General features: G+C 45.7%; 1 protein-coding gene across 1 annotated transcript; it reads left to right on the plus strand.

The window, feature by feature from the left end:
• The first annotated feature begins 71 nt into the window (after positions 1-71).
• On the plus strand, positions 72-9,231 carry pigt (phosphatidylinositol glycan anchor biosynthesis, class T). Its single transcript, XM_082145128.1, has 12 exons — positions 72-494; positions 3,025-3,202; positions 3,354-3,481; positions 3,888-3,988; positions 4,076-4,162; positions 4,278-4,365; positions 5,137-5,234; positions 5,313-5,469; positions 5,696-5,896; positions 7,827-7,992; positions 8,146-8,229; positions 8,319-9,231. Exons 1-12 carry the CDS (start codon positions 116-118, stop codon positions 8,569-8,571), a joined length of 1,920 nt encoding a protein of 639 aa, XP_082001254.1. The 5' UTR covers positions 72-115; the 3' UTR covers positions 8,572-9,231.
• Positions 9,232-16,131: the final 6,900 nt, after the last annotated feature.

The raw sequence follows: 16,131 nt of genomic DNA on the forward strand, positions 1-16,131 counted from the left end.
GTCAAATTCTGGATTCCTCTCTCCCATTGGTCAAATTTCAACATACCCTTCGCTGATTGGTCAATTCTGTCAACCACATCCAGGAAGTGTTGCCGCGAGAGAAACCTTAGCAGAAATGGCAGCGCACAGGTGCGGTTTGTCTCTAGTAATTATTTTGATTGTTTCTAGTTTAGCTCACCCCAGTAGCTGTGACACGCTTGAAAAATCAAACGACAACACAGGAGAAAAACAAAGCGTATCAGACGCTCTGCGAGAAGTGAATGCCGATGAAAGCATCGCTGGAGAGAAAATGAATGAACGGCAATGGCAGTCGACTGATGTTGAGCTGGACAGAAGTGATGGCACGAAAGGCAGCGAATCTTTTAGACTAGCACCGGCGAAAGATCAGTTTGAGGAGGAGCTGGTCATCCGGCCCCTGCACTCCGGGGACATTTATGCCAGCTTCCAGTTCCGCACACTATGGGATACTGACTTCCTGCAAGAGGGACAGAAAGGTGAGTTATCATCGCTGTAGAAAATAGACCCATCACCTAAAGAATTTGTCTTTGTGCATCACAAAGCATGCTAGCATATTACACACACACGGACAAATACACACACATGGAATATATAAATAAAATACTTTTTTTTTTCTTTTTTTTTAAGAAAATGAAGTCAAATCTAGTTCTTCATTCAAACCAGGAACAAGGAACCAGGACAAATCTTATTTTCTTGGAATAATATGGAATATTACAGTATTTATTATAAATTATTTATCTCTGCACATCACTAATGTTCATGTGCCTCATAACCTTTTATCAAAATAACTTCCCCTTGCTCTTGCAACGACTTCTCTTCTCTGATGACGTGTTCACTGGCAGCAGGTGTTTGACACAACAACAGATACTCCAAATTACAGACTCTGAGATGTGCTTTTTGTACAACATAAACAAAAATGAGACCTCTCAGTGTGTAATGTCACAGCATAGCAAACCACAATGATCCTAACAATTTCTTGAAGGAAAAAATCAAGTCCCACCCTACATTTTTTCTTGTTCAAGTAACTTAGCCGTTTCACTCAGATGTACATCACAATAGGGAAAAAAATTCTGTTTCATGACTACTTTAAATTAAATTTCCCCAAAGCCTCTTTTACTAGTAGTCTTTGTTGTCAATCCTCCTTCCTGATAGATCCAGTTACCATTTCTAAACCAATTATTTGAAAGTGGTAGTATTATAATTGTGCAGATGCATAATGTACTGGCATGGGATAATATTCTGATGAAAAAAAGCCTTAGAGCCACACCTACCTATTAAATCACCAAGGACCAATGGCAGGTTAAAGGTGTTTACAATTCGGAGCTAACTTTTCCAGAAAGTTTGCTTTGGCAAGCTGTTTCAAACTCTTTAAATGTTGTTTTGGCTTGATTTTGTTCAAAATTGTCACACCAACTCGTTCAAATTTTTTAGCAATTGTATCTCAATCTGAGTCGTGATCACATATGCGTCTTAATGCAAGTAACAAAGTAAAGATCCGCACACCGAAGAGCTCCCATTTAGACAATTTATTAGCGTATAACGTTTCGGGCCTTTTTGCGGCCCTTCCTCAGACTAACAGGAAGTACAATACAGTTGCCCTTTTCTAGTCTCTGTGTGTCATGTGATTACACCACAAAATTACCAGATTCATTTTTATAAATACATTCACATCCAATATTGCACCATGCCCATGTATACACAAAACACTCATCAAGTAAAAATACATACAAAGAATAAATATACAGTACATATCAATATATCAACATCTAAATATACTCAAATAAACACGTATATGGGTTATTGCACATTGTCCGTGTAAAACTAACATCCATCAAAGAATGGTCATATCAACTATTATACCATGTCCGTGTATCCACCATATATACATATAATCATATACATATTAACTTCAAAACACGTTATAATCTTACTCTTAATGTGAGTGTATGAAATCACAAATCCAATACATATCTTTACATATCTTTACCGTATTTAAATTAACCACATAATCAGGTAATCAAGTAAAAAGGTGAATCATTTTATCCACTCTATAAGACATGTTAGAGGCATCTGTTATTCTTTCAAAATTGCATCATTAGACAATGAGGACCAAATATTCAGTGAGATTATACCAGTCCATATTTATAAAATAAATAACTACATAAAAATAGAGAAATGTAGACAACAATAGAGAGTCTCAGAGCACCAGAAATACTCGCATAACAAATTACCCTAAAAAAGGTCTGATATTAAATTCATATGCGTCTTAAACTTTGAAATTTACCCAGAGGTATATTGTCCTTTAAATGCTACTTTGTACAGTAGCAGTCAAATGGACACAAATTTTTTTGCTCTTACTGTTACTCTTCCACATTTTGAAATAATCGTAAAGTCATCAAAACTATAAACTAGCACAAATGGAGGGATTGGAATTAAGTTGAGACCCCAAAATGTTAAACAACAAATCAAAATGATCTCATTAAATTTTAAAGCAACACCCACAACTCTGCACACTTGGAGCTTCTCTCAACCATTTTAATAAGGTGCATTGTGGGATGCCTTTTAAGCAACACTGCATGCACAGTGATATGAACAGTAATGATGGTTTCCTTTTTAATCGTATCAATTTGAGCCTTTGAGTTCTCATCCTTTGGAAGTTCATGCAAAGTGGATGGGCTTTCGCAACTACAGTGTTTGAGGGTCAAAGTAGACGTTGTTCGCGGGCAGCCAATGAAGACCATAGGCTGATATTATGCAAATTTGTTTCAAACCTACGTAGGTTCATGCAGGAAGTAAGACTGCAGTTACTGACGACTGACAATTTCAGGCCGTTCTGATCATGATCGTTCTTTTAGGAGACAATAACTCCATTTATCGTGCACTTTGATCTTTGCAGATCTTTTACATTTCACATCACCCATTATATGAAAGGTAATATCTGAAAAAGCATAATAGGGGCTTTTTAACATTTCTTTTTTTAATGATTTGTCTTTTTTTTGCCTACAGTTTCTCACTACCGGCTGTTCCCCAAATCCCTCGGCCAAGTGCTGTCCAAGTTTTCAGTGCGAGAGCTGCACATCTCCTTCACGCAGGGCTTCTGGAGGACCATGCAGTGGGGGCAGCCCTTCATCCCCTCTCCACCTGGAGCAGAGCTGTGGGTCTGGTTCCATCACACAGTCAGCGAGTGAGTAGTTATATGTGCATTAATCAGTTGTGAAAATCATTTTAATGTATCCCTGATTCATAAGCATATTATATTTATTCTGCAATTTGAACAGAATAGAATGTAACCCCAAAATGGATTAACAGTCCACTGACTTTTGTTGAATTCTCAGTGTGGATGGAAACTGGAAGGAGCTTACCAACGTCCTCTCTGGAATCTTCTGTGCATCTCTGAACTTCATTGACCTGACCAACACAGTACAGCCCAGCGCTTCTTTTAAACCGCTGGGTCTGGGGAATGGTACAGCCTTTTGAGTTCATTATAGAGGCAGTTTGCACTTTGCAGTGATGAAGCAACTGGAGGTCATTCATTCTGACGTGCACTTGTTTGGCATGAAATAATTTTTAAATGCATGTTATTGATCTTATTATGTGGATATCTGTCTCCATCGAATCAACAACAGATGGACAGATCCAAGTCCCTGCCATAATTTTTTCCCAATAATTCATTTTTACTTTGTACGTCACAATACGGAAGAAAATACGTTACTTTGCGACTTTAATTGTGGAACCTTTAGGTTTCAGTCAATGTCACATCAGTAGGAGATTTATCTTTATTTAAATTCACCCTGAAAGCTCACACTATATATTTAAATCAACAAATGAACATTTATGTACTTGATGTTGATATTTTTCTCTCTCAACAGCTACAGATCACCGTTTTCTACGATATGCCACATTACCTCGTGAAATCGTGTGCACTGAGAATCTGACACCCTGGAAGAAACTTCTCCCTTGTGGTTCTAAGGTTCAGATCATCGCCTGTGATTTTAATAATTGGTCATTTAAAAGAAGGCATTAAATGCATTGATTTATGCCTTTTTCTTTTCTGCAGGCAGGTCTGGCTGTTCTTATGAAGTCAGAGAAGCTGTTTCACAGCAGTTTCCACTCTCAGGCTGTTCACATCAGACCTGTCTGTCAGGTAAGGGTCTTTTCAAAGCTCTCTTTAAAAATACAGAAATTATGTTCTGGCACAGACTGTACATTGTCTGGAAAATTCCTTGCATCCCGATGACCCTCAAGATGTTCTCTTTTAGGATGAACATTGCACAAATAAAGCATGGGAGCTGAGACAGACTCTCAATGTTGTGTTTGATCTCTTCACTTCAGGCCAAGGAAAAAAGGGTGAGTAGTAAATTAATGTTTGATGTTAGAAGAATATCTCCTTTCCAGTTTTAGTGCGGCCACTATACGGAAGCCATTCGTTGGTTGTTTAAGCAGAAGTGTGTAAAAAGGAGTTAATCGCAGTAAGATGTTTACATGTCACAAGCAAAACCTTTCACTCCTGTTTACATACGATTTTCATTATTCTGATTATTCTCTAAGAAATGTGATTGTTTTTGCCACCATTATTCACATACCCCAATGCACAGCACACACAGTAGATGTGTTACTGGCCAAGCTCTTCCAGCGCACATGGATTTGTTTGTTGATTCTTTGCTAAAATGTCTCCATTTCAATGTTTTCGACCATCAATATACTGCATTATATTCGTGTTGCACAACGTTGTCAACATGAACTCCGTTTCTTCACCAGCCCCAAAAAATGCTTGTGCACTTTGGTCATTGTGGAATAAGTGCGATTAAAGTGTTACATGTCTGAATATTGCGATTCAAATCAGCAGATGTCATGTTTTACAATGATTATGGTTGCAACTATTATAAGCTTAATCGCCTTAATTTGATTGAAGTGTTGTGTTTACATGAGTTTCACAGGTTTGCAATATTGCCTAAATCTCATGAATGAAAAAATAAGAGGAAATCTAAATATAAGTGTCTAGACTTTGTATAAGCTTTGGTGCACCTCATACATTATTTTTGCAGTTACACACCTGAAGCAAATACTATGCACAGTCCGCCTGCATATTCATTACTATGCACTATCATCTTTCGACAGAGTGGTCCCTGTTTAAGATGTTTTCTCGAACACTGACAGAGGCATGTCCTCTTGCTGCTTCTAGTAAAGTCTATGTGGACATCACAGACAACCCTGAGGTGAAACAAAGACAGTGAATACTTTCTATCTGCTTTGTGATGATTTGTCATTTGAGCGTTATGCTGTTTGTCCAACAGGGGGAGCTGTTTGAGTTGAGTCCTGCCACTCCTCTGCTCAGCAAAGCTATAGTGCTGGGGGATCGCAGGACATATTCAGTATATGACCTGACCAGAGCTGAGACGTTTGGCCAGTTACGGTCACTCAATCTCCTACTGCGCTGGAAAGGGGACAGCGGTATGAATGAGTTTAATTGATGGTGTTCTTCTGATGGACTTTATCCTGATTGCCCTATGATAGCCATTGTAAAACTATGATGGTTTCAGCATTATTATTGTATAAAAATATAAAAGGTAAAAATAACTGAAACTATTTACATTATTGTTACATGGTAACAATCTAATGTACTTTGGAACATACTCATTTTTAAATGTGATTCTTTAAATCTCTGGTTGTGTTTTAGGTGATATGCTGCGTCCTCTGCTTCATGCAGAGCGGTACGTGGCTGGTTTTGGACTGCAGACAGGGGAAATTCACACAGTCATCTATAATAACCACCCATATCGGGCTTTTCCTGTACTGCTGATGGATTCAGTGCCCTGGTATCTGCAGCTGTACATTCACACCCTGACAGTCACCAGCAAGTCCCGTGATAACAAACCCAGTGAGTTTATTCAACAATTATGTTGGACTGCAAACTTTATGTATGGTTTGTATAAATGTATTGCTAGTTTTAGGGCAGTTCTTCAATTATGGGCACTTGAATCATCTTTAAATGTACTATAATATAAATTTAGAGAGCATATATATATATATATATATATAATTTCACGGTATTACTGTCTTTACTGTGTTTTTGATATATATAAATGCATAGATAAAAAATGTTTTTCAAAAACATACAGTATATTGGCATATATACTTATAAACTTATATATACTTCTTGTATTCTTAGATTTATAAATGTATTGTAGTGGGGAAGTTAAAACGTCTCGTGACTGTAACCCTGTTCCCTGAAAAAGCGGGAACGAGATGCTGCTCTTATTAGTTAGCGCATTAGCGAGTTAGCGCTATGGGAAAACATCTTTGTTTGACCGGTTGTGAAGTATTTGTGGCAAACACGGCAAGAACTTTAAATAACCTCTGACGTCATTGAAATGCGCGCTCGTGAGGTATAAATAGACGTAAAACAGGTGCGCTTTCAGGTCACTTTGTCTGAAGTGACTGCTTTTTTAGGGAACAGGATTACAGTCAAGTAACCCGAGATGTTTCCTATCAAAAGCTACTCTCAATGCTGCGCTGAGTTAGCGCTATGGGAACGAGAATACCAACGCTACCACACTGGAAGTGTCTGGACCCCTCAAGGTTGTGTAGTGTGTGCGCACAAACACTAGACATGAGCTTGGGTTGTCGCCTCAAGGGCACGTGTGCCCGTAGTAACATGAGCATCCACACTATAAAATCTGAAAAATGTGTGCGGAGAGGACCAGCCTGCCGCATCACATACTTGTTGCAAGGCGGCGCCTCTTACCAAAGGCCTGGAGGATTCAACCCCCCTGGTGGAATAAGCCCTGACCCTAAAGGCAAAGCTTGACCACGCGCCTCATAGGCTAGAGCAGTGGTTCCCAGACTGGGCTACGTGAGGTGACAGAAGGAGATACGCGTACAAAATGCTGAGTCTTGCCGTTCATTTAATTCTACCCTACCTTAAAAATATCAAAACTGAGCATGTATTTCTAACTGGCAAAATGCTGTAAATACTTGACATCCAATTAAATGTCCTCATCTTTTGCAGTGAAAACTGACTGCATCCACACAAGCAGCGTGCATATGACAGATTGCGTGCTGAGTTTTTCTGCCTTAGCAAATCGCGCTACATTACTGTCATTCTCGACAATGCACCTATGTAAAAGTGAAACAAGTAAAAACTTGTTGACGGACCATGGCCATGACTACCGGGAGCAGAGCGAAGAGGTTCTCTTCTACTTCGTAAAATCTTTCCCAAATCTGTTTGACTACTTCGGGGTGGCATTTCCATTCCCTGTGTGTCACAGCCTTACAGAAAGACTGCTCCCACATTCAAATGCCCAGGAATGTAAATCGCCCTGAGGGACAGGAACTTGTCCTGAGTCCAAAGCAGAACCTGTTCAGACGGCGCGAATGCCTTGACGATTTATGTAGGTGACTACCGAAGTGTTGTCCACCCGCACTAGGACATGGTAGCCCCTTAACTGTTGGAGGAAGTACTTCAGGGTCAGAAATACAGCCATCAATTCAATGCAATTGATGTGACAATCGAGATGATGACCTTTCCAGATTCACAACAAAGATGTTTTCCCAAAGCGCAACTCAGCGCATCGAGGGTAGCTTTTGATAGGGATCGTCTGAGTAGGGAAATGTAGGGAAATGTAGTTTCAACATTCTTTAAAATGAGGAAGTAAAAAAAATGTAAAGGCACTATAATAAAGTTTAAAGCTATTAGAAGCTATCCTTTTTTTCTTTTCTTTTTTTAAATCATCCTTAGTGGACAGAAAAGGTCTGGTTCATGCTCAGGAGCATAAAGAGTTTATAGACCTTTGTTCCTTGTCCTGTAGGTTACATTCACTACCAGCCCGCTAAAGACCGCCATCGTCCTCATCTACTGGAGATGCTGATCCAGTTACCGCCTCACTCGATGACAGAGGTCACGGTACAGTTTGAAAGGGCCCTGCTCAAATGGACTGAGTACACCCCTGATCCCAACCACGGCTTCTACGTTGGGTAAGACTCTTGCTTATCAAGTATTTTGAAAGATACATTTTTTTTTGTAATTCAAATATATATGCTAAAATGTCATTATTGTTGTAAGAGTTTGTTACTCATCTTGTCTGCCACTCCCTATATCTGACTGATGTGCCATAAATGTTATTGCAGGTCCTCTGTGGTCAGCGCCCTTGTGCCAAGTATGGTTGCAATGAACACCAACTTCACACAAGACCAACCGTTGTTTAGCAGTTTGTAAGTATAAACTGGCCTTGGTGTTAATAGTAAATAAGTGTGCCTTATTTGTTTTGGTTCTTCGTAACATTTTCACCTCTGACTTCCAGTGTCCCAGTCAAAGAAGAATCAAGCTACTTTGTTCGAGTGTACACCGAACCCCTGCTGGTAAATCTACCCACGCCTGACTTCAGCATGCCCTACAACGTCATCTGCCTCACCTGCACGGTGGTCGCGGTGGGGTACGGCTCCTTTTACAACTTGCTGACCCGCACATTCCAGGTGGATGAACCGAGTCCACCGCTGGCCAAACGATTGGCCAACCTCGTCCGTCGCATAAGGGGAGTGCCACTGCTGACCTAACTGCCGAGAGCAGGTCTGATGCCTGAAATGTCCATATTAGGCAGCTGAGAGAATCATGACTCTAAAACGGCATCTGATGGAGTTTAAAGATGCTTTTCAGCCCTGGAAGGACTCGATGCCAAGTGACTGTTCTGAACTTTTGTTGAACAAATGAGCTTCCAAGACAGATGGATTAGCCACCTTTTTATGTTTTGTTTTGAGAGTCACAAACAAAGATTAGCCACTTTTTTTTTTTCTTTTTTTTTTTCTCACATAAGCAAAGACGTTTTTTCTGCAGTGTTTTTAGAAAACCATAGTTTGAACGTGAACGTTTCTCACAGGAACTGCATGGTTCGAGCTTCTGGGATAAATGTACATGGAAGAGCGTGATGTTAAGTCGTATCAGTTTACGCCACCTCTTTGAGAGCGTAACCAAGTGTCACAGAAACAGACACTACAATCCAACTACTGAAAATTGATGTCTAAGAATGTGTCAAGTATTTTCCACTTTCTGTAATGCACTGATATTCAAATATGTGTTGTTTTGCCTTTATTTTTGTGCATTTGCCTGTGGGCTGACCACATAATGAGTTCCAGACTGTGTGTTATTGAATTCAAATTATGAAACAGCTCTTTAACACTGGTTAACTTTCCCATAATAAATTAACTGGAAACCCATAACGTGTTGAGAACGTTTTTTGTTCATGCCATAAGGGATTTTGAGGAAGAATGCCTGTGTATGTATATGGCATGGTAATTTGTTATACACATATATGCAGGTGATGTAGTTAAACACATTTGTAGTAACGTACTCGGTTACTAACGTAACCTCGGTTCTCTCTAGAGAGGAAACGAGTACTGCGTAATATCTTACGCTAGGGAAATCTCTTTTCCGCGAGATACTGAAGCCAAAAAATTATCCTTAATTTTGAAATAATGTAAAACGCGTTGCGGCAGCATGCGGACATAGGCGAGACAGCTCGCGCGCCTATTGGGCCCTATCGTGACGTCATCACCAATGGGGGCGCTTCGCGCCCCATACGTCACGTCCCGCCGAAACGGGCGTGGCCTGGGGCTATAAATATAGCATCGAAAGGCTAGCTTACCGGAGCGAACCGGAGCGTGCGCAGGCACGGCAAGATACGCAGTACTCGTTTCCTCTCTAGAGAGAACCGAGGTTACGTTAGTAACCGAGTACGTTCTCTTACGAGAGGTACTCTCGTACTGCGTAATATCTTACGCTAGGGGAAACAGTGTAAAACGCTGTGCATGCTATGATCCAGCACCAAAGTCCCAAGGGCAGGTGCCCGGGCTCATGTAGTACATGATCATAAGTGACTCACAGAGAGCCCAGGAAGAGTGGCTAGAATAGCATCATTCCTGTAATGCAGCATCCTATAAGAACAGTTATAGTGATGGTATTTACTCAGTCAGGGCGACCCCGGCCTGGACTGATGAATATAGTGGGTCTTACACATTGCCCATAGAGCTGCGCGATCTAAACGAGCGTTGCTCGCACTATTTCGGTATTCTGGGCCGGACGTACTCGGGGCAGACAGTACCGATTTTTAGACTGAAAGCAGCTTAGCTTGCAGAGCGGGAACCTCTAGGTTATAAAACCTTATAAATGTAGACGGGGAGGCCCAGCCTGCCGCCATACAGATATCTTGCAAGGCAATCCCACTAGACCAAGCCCACGACGAGGCCACGCCTCTCGTGGAGTGCGCTCTGACACCTAATGGGCACTGCAAGCCCTTAGAGGTGTAAGCCAGCGCTATAGCATCGACTATCCATCTGGATAGGCTCTGTTTCGAAACGGCGAGTCCCTTAGAACGTCCGTAGAGTGAAACAAAGAGCTGCTCCGTCTGTCTGAAAACAGACGTGCGGGACACATAAGCCCTTAGCGCCCTGACTGGGCAAAGGAAGCTGGCGTCCTTCTCCTCGTTAGAGACCGGCAGGGCAGACAGGGAAATAACCTGGGCCCTGAACGGTGTATTGAGGGATTTAGGGACGTACCCGTGCCTTGGTTTGAGTATGACTTTCGAGTCATTTGGCCCAAACTCCATACACGTCGCGCTCACTGAGAGCGCTTGTAAGTCCCCTATGCGCTTCACTGAAGCGAGAGCCAGAAGAAACACCGTTTTGAAAGACAAGTGTTTGATATCTACTGACTGGATAGGCTCAAATGGGGCACCCTTCATGGCCTCCAAGACCGTAGAAAGGTCCCATATGGGGACTGAGGGAGGTCTGGGAGGATTTAACCTCTTAGCTCCTCTAAGGAACCGAATGACCAGATCGTTCCTTCCTAGTGACTGACCAAGCGTTGGTTTGGAAAACGCTGCTATAGCCGCCACATAGACTTTGAGCGTGGATGGGGCTCTGCCTTCATCCAGTAGCTCTTGTAGGAAGGAGAGAACCTCCGTCACTCCACAGTCCAGGGGTGAAAAGCCGCGTGCTGTGCACCAGCTGGAGAACACTGACCATTTTGAGGAATAGAGCCGTCTCGTAGAGGGAGCTCTAGCCTGCATGATCGTGTTTAACACTCCCTCTGGGATATCAGAGGGTACCCGTTGATGGCCCACGCATGTAGGGACCAAAGCTCCGGGCGAGGATGCCAGATCGAGCCCCTGGCTTGAGAGAGGAGGTCCCTCCTCACTGGTATTGGCCATGGGGCAGTGCTCGTCAGCTGCATAAGAACTGGGAACCAAGCCTGGTTCTTCCAGAACGGAGCAACCAGTAACACTGAGCATCTGCTTTCCCTGATCCGCTCTAATACCTGAGGTAGGAGCGTGATGGGGGGAAAGGCATAGAGCGGGCAGCGGGGCCAGACGTGGGCCAGCGCATCCCTGCTCTTTGAGAAAAATTCCGAGCAGTGAGCGTTTTCTTGAGACGCAAACAGGTCTATCTTTGCTCTGCCGAATGTCTGCCACAGCAGTTGGACTGTCTGCGGATGCAGTGACCATTCTCCTGCTGGAACATTGTTCCTGGACAGTCTGTCTGGTCCCACATTCAGGTGGCCAGGCACATGCGCTGCTCTGAGCGAGCGCAAATTGTGCTGAGCCCATACCAGGAGGCGTTTCGCTAACCTGTATAGGTTTCGGGATGTGATGCCTCCCTGGCGATTTATGTAGGCTACCACTGACATGTTGTCCGAGCGGACCAAGACGTGGTGTCCTGCTATTTGGGGACGAAAGCGCCTCAGCGCGTTGTCGACTGCCATCATTTCCAGGCAGTTTATGTGCAGAAGCTTTTCCCGTTCTGACCACTGGCCGAAAAACGGTCTGCCCTCGAGCAGTGCTCCCCATCCCGAGGTGGAGGCGTCCGTGGACACCACCTTCACACTCGAGGAAGTCCCCAGGCTTACACCTGACTGGTACCAGTCGGTCGCTCTCCAGGGTATCAGTGCTGAGACGCATTCCTGATCGACCTTGAGACGAAAGAGACCTGAAGTCCATGCTCGACGCGGTACTCGCGCTTGTAGCCAGAACTGCAGTGGGCGCATGCGAAGCAGACCCAGCTGGAGAACTGTGGATGCTGCTGCCATGAGACCGAGCATCCTTTGAAACTTCTTTAGCGGGACTATAGTGCCGCGGCGGAAGGTTTCTGTCATGCGCTGAATAGTCAATCTGCGCTGTAGCGATATTTGAGCTGTCATTGACAGCGAGTCCAGTTCTGTGCCCAGAAAAGATATTCTCTGACTGGGAGACAGTGAACTTTTCGCCCAGTTGACTTTGAGACCCAGATTCTCGAGATGTTCGAGTAAAATGGTTCTGTGTTCTATGAGCTCCGTATGTGACTGAGCTAGAACCAGCCAATCGTCCAAGTAGTTCAAAACTCGCATTCCCCGAAGTTTCAGGGGAGCGAGGGCTGCGTCCATGCACTTCGTGAATGTACGGGGTGCTAGGGACAGGCCAAACGGTAGGACTGTGTATTGATAAGCCTGGCCCTCGAAGGCGAATCTCAAAAATCGCCTGTGACGTGACGCTATTTGTATTTGGAAATACGCGTCTTTCAGATCTATTGACACAAACCAGTCCCCGTGGCGAATTTGCGCGAGGATTTTCTTGGTTGTGAGCATTCTGAACCGGCGTTTTGAAAGCGCTACGTTCAGTTGCCTTAGATCTAGAATGGGTCTGAGACCCCCGTCTTTTTTCGGAACCAGAAAATATCTGCTGTATAGCCCCCCTTCGCTCTGAGCTTGAGATAAAGGCTCTATTGCCCCTTTGCTCAACAGTTTCGCAATTTCGGTACGAAGTACACTTGCTACTTCCTTTTCTACCGTGGTTTCGACTCGCACCGCACAACGGCGGGGACGTCGAGCGAACTGTAGCGAATAGCCTCTTTTTATAATGTTCAGCACCCATTCTGATACACCGGGAAGCTTTGCCCACGCATGTGCGTGCATAGCTAAGGGTTGAATGAGATCGGAGCTCTGGTCGTGACATAGTGGCGACCGGGGAGCTTCGGTATGCTGTATTATAGACACCGCATTTGCAGCGCTCGAGGCGGGGAGTGTTTTGATCACAGCGGGCGGTTCGCCCGCGCTCGGCTCTCTCACGGCAGGTAGCTGAGAGACGGCGAGCGTGGGGGAAACCGAGGGATTCGTCATGTCTGTGAGTGAATGTGGGCGCAGGACAGCGGGCACATTTGCACTGAAAACACCATCGACCTGAGTCGGTTGTATGTGTGTTGGTTTCGTTTTTACAGAAACCGAGAGACATGCAGCGTGTAGTGTTTGTGGGCACTGGGACGTGGGCACGTTCACTACATTCTGTGCGCAATCGACATGAGTCGATTTTATGTGCGCGAGCCCTGTGGGGCGGGCTGTGTCTGTGTGTAGGAATGGGCACTGGGCAGTGGGCATTTTTACTACACTCATAACACCGTCGGCCGTGGCCGGAATACCAGAAAATACGCTCTTTACAGGATTTATCTGGGTCGCCGTGAAAACGGCGTTTGTGTACAGGCAAGCGGGTAATGCAACCGACTTGTTTACTGCAGAGTACACTGGAACAGTCGCATGTAATGGAACTGGACGAGCGGGAAGTTTTGGTGGAAACCCGGCCGCAGCGGGGCTTGAACACCGTCGTTTTCCTAAGCTGGCTAGGAAGACTTTGAGGCCTCGGGCTTCATCTCAACCTTCGGCCGAGTCCCACGCTGTGGGGGGCGGCGGCCGGCAGAGCGAGAGCGTGGTCTCTGGTCCCGGGCCTGTCGACGCTGTGAAGCGGCGGTGGGGGGCGGTGGCTGCGAGCTGCGAGCAGACGGCTGTTTAGAGCGGCCTGATGCGGAGCTAGAGCGCTTTGGCAAAAAGTGCTTCATGGCCTGCGACGTTTTTAGTACCTCAGCGAATCTGTCCGCGAAATCTTTGACGGACGATCCAAAGAGGCCAGTAGCAGAAACGGGGGCGTCGAGGAACACAGAGCGCTCCGAGTCCGGCATTTCTGAAAGCGTCAGCCAGAGGTGTCTCTCAGCAACGGTGAGAGAGGCCATGTTCCGCCCTATGGCCTGTGCAGCGGATTTCGTAGCGCGGAGAGCGAGGTCCGTAGCGCTCCTTAAATCCGCCACGTTGACTGCTTCCGTGCCTTCCTCGTCCAGCTTTCGGAGAAGGTTAGCTTGGAAGATCTGGAGAGTGGCCATAGTGTGTAGCGCTGATGCAGCCTGCCCAGCGGCGGTGTAAGCGCGACTGTGCAGGGTGGAAGTAGCGCGGCAGGCTTTTGAAGGTAGCGCCGTCTTAGTCCGCCGTCCAGCAGAGGGCGGGCAAAGATGGGCTGCTACTGCCTCCTCCACTAGAGGGAGAGCGAGGTATCCTCTGTCTTTGGCACCGTCCACCACGGAGAATGCCGCCGAAGCAGAGGAACGTAGCCTGGCTGAAAAAGGGGCGCTCCAAGACTTTGCCAGTTCTTCATGAAGCTCAGGAAGAAACGGGGCGGGTCTTGAGGGCGTGGAAACGCGGTCCCCTTGCAGAAAACAGCCGTCCAGACGGTTGCGTGTAGGCTCGGCGGGCGCGGACCACTCGAGGCCGAGGCTCTCTGTGGCCTGTGTGAGCAGACGCATCAGCTCAGCTTCAATGCTGGCCCGTTTTCCTGACGACTCGCGGGCAGAAGAAGGGGCGAGGTCCACAGAGCTCGCCCAATCCTCGCTGTCCGAAGCCAGGATAGAGCAGTTGTCCTCCTCGAAAACTGCCGCTTCTTCCTTGTCATCTCCGGCGGAAGCGGCGGCCAGCGGCGGCCACTGTCCGGGAGTGAGAGACTCGAGAGAAGCAGACGGCGAAGCTGGCAGGCGCACCGGCGAGCTTTTCTCGGTGGGAGGCTCAGGGATCCGCTGAGCACGGCACTTTTTACGGCGCGGCGTCGAAGCGGGAGGTGCAGGCTCGTGGAAAGTTGCCATGCGAGTCCTCAGAGTCGCCATAGGCATAAGCTCGCAGTGAGGGCATCCGCCGTCAGCGAGCGCTAGAGCCGCATGTCCTTCACCCAGGCAGGAAACGCAGATGACATGGCGGTCCCCGTCGCTGAGTGGGGCTCGGCACGAGCCACAGGATGGACGAGACATCTTGAAAAAGACGCTCTGCTCTTTTAGAAAAGGAGTGTGAGTCGCGGCGGCGAACACACATAATGCAAGAAAAGGATATAACGCCGGATAGCGTAGCCGGAACGGTGGTTGAAGGCGGCGCGGCCAGCGACTCCAGGTACCGAACTCGTCCCGCTGAAATGCTGTTTCCACGGCGCGGCTTCTTCTCTCTGGATCCAGCGATGCGTGAGCTCCGCTGAAGAGATGAAAAATCGGTAAGCTAGCCTTTCGATGCTATATTTATAGCCCCAGGCCACGCCCGTTTCGGCGGGACGTGACGTATGGGGCGCGAAGCGCCCCCATTGGTGATGACGTCACGATAGGGCCTTATCGATAGGCTGCTGCAGTTGCCGCAGGGCAGCCAATAGGCGCGCGAGCTGTCTCGCCTATGTCTGCATGCTGCCGCAACGCGTTTTACATTATTTCAAAATTAAGGATAATTTTTTGGCTTCAGTATCTCGCGGAAAAGAGATTTCCCTAGCGTAAGATATTACGCAGTACGAGAGTACCTCTCGTAAGAGAACTCACTGGTTCCACTGATCAAATCAAACTATCCAAGTAGTACCATCATCCGCTTACCTATTTTTGCCTGGACCTACAGACACAAGTATGTCAGTGTACACAGTGTCCTAACTAGGCACAATACAAAACATTTCCAGCAGGAAGCAATTTGTCTCTCCAGAATGAATGTGAAACTGCTGTGCAATATGATACAGTCCAAGCCAGAGGAGACTGATGTTCAAAGTATGGTTATGAATTGGATTTTGGACAAGTGGGATTTGTAGCTACCAGGGCTATACAAAATCAATAATATATAGGCCTATACGTATAGTGGTAGAAATTCCCCTACGCACCTGACTTAAGTTAACCTGGCGTCTACTTCTAGACACCTACAAATGTGTACTCTACTAGACGTCTCTCCACTTGTTCCACTTCAGCACTATCACTTGGGTATGAAAATAAGATCTCTAGTGTCTAGCCTGTGTCGGCAGTGATCAGACAGACTCCAAACAA

The sequence above is a fragment of the Leuciscus leuciscus genome (assembly GCF_965113295.1).
Source record: "Leuciscus leuciscus genome assembly, chromosome: 18".
NCBI lineage: Eukaryota > Metazoa > Chordata > Actinopteri > Cypriniformes > Leuciscidae > Leuciscus > Leuciscus leuciscus.

Coding starts and splice junctions, on each gene's coding strand:
- pigt (XM_082145128.1), top strand. CDS start 116: ATGGCAGCGCACAGGTGCGGTTTGTCTCTAGTAATTATTTTGATTGTT. Junction 3,482..3,887: donor ACCGCTGGGTCTGGGGAATG/GTACAGCCTTTT, acceptor CTCTCTCAACAG/CTACAGATCACCGTTTTCTA. Junction 5,897..7,826: donor GTCCCGTGATAACAAACCCA/GTGAGTTTATTC, acceptor CTTGTCCTGTAG/GTTACATTCACTACCAGCCC.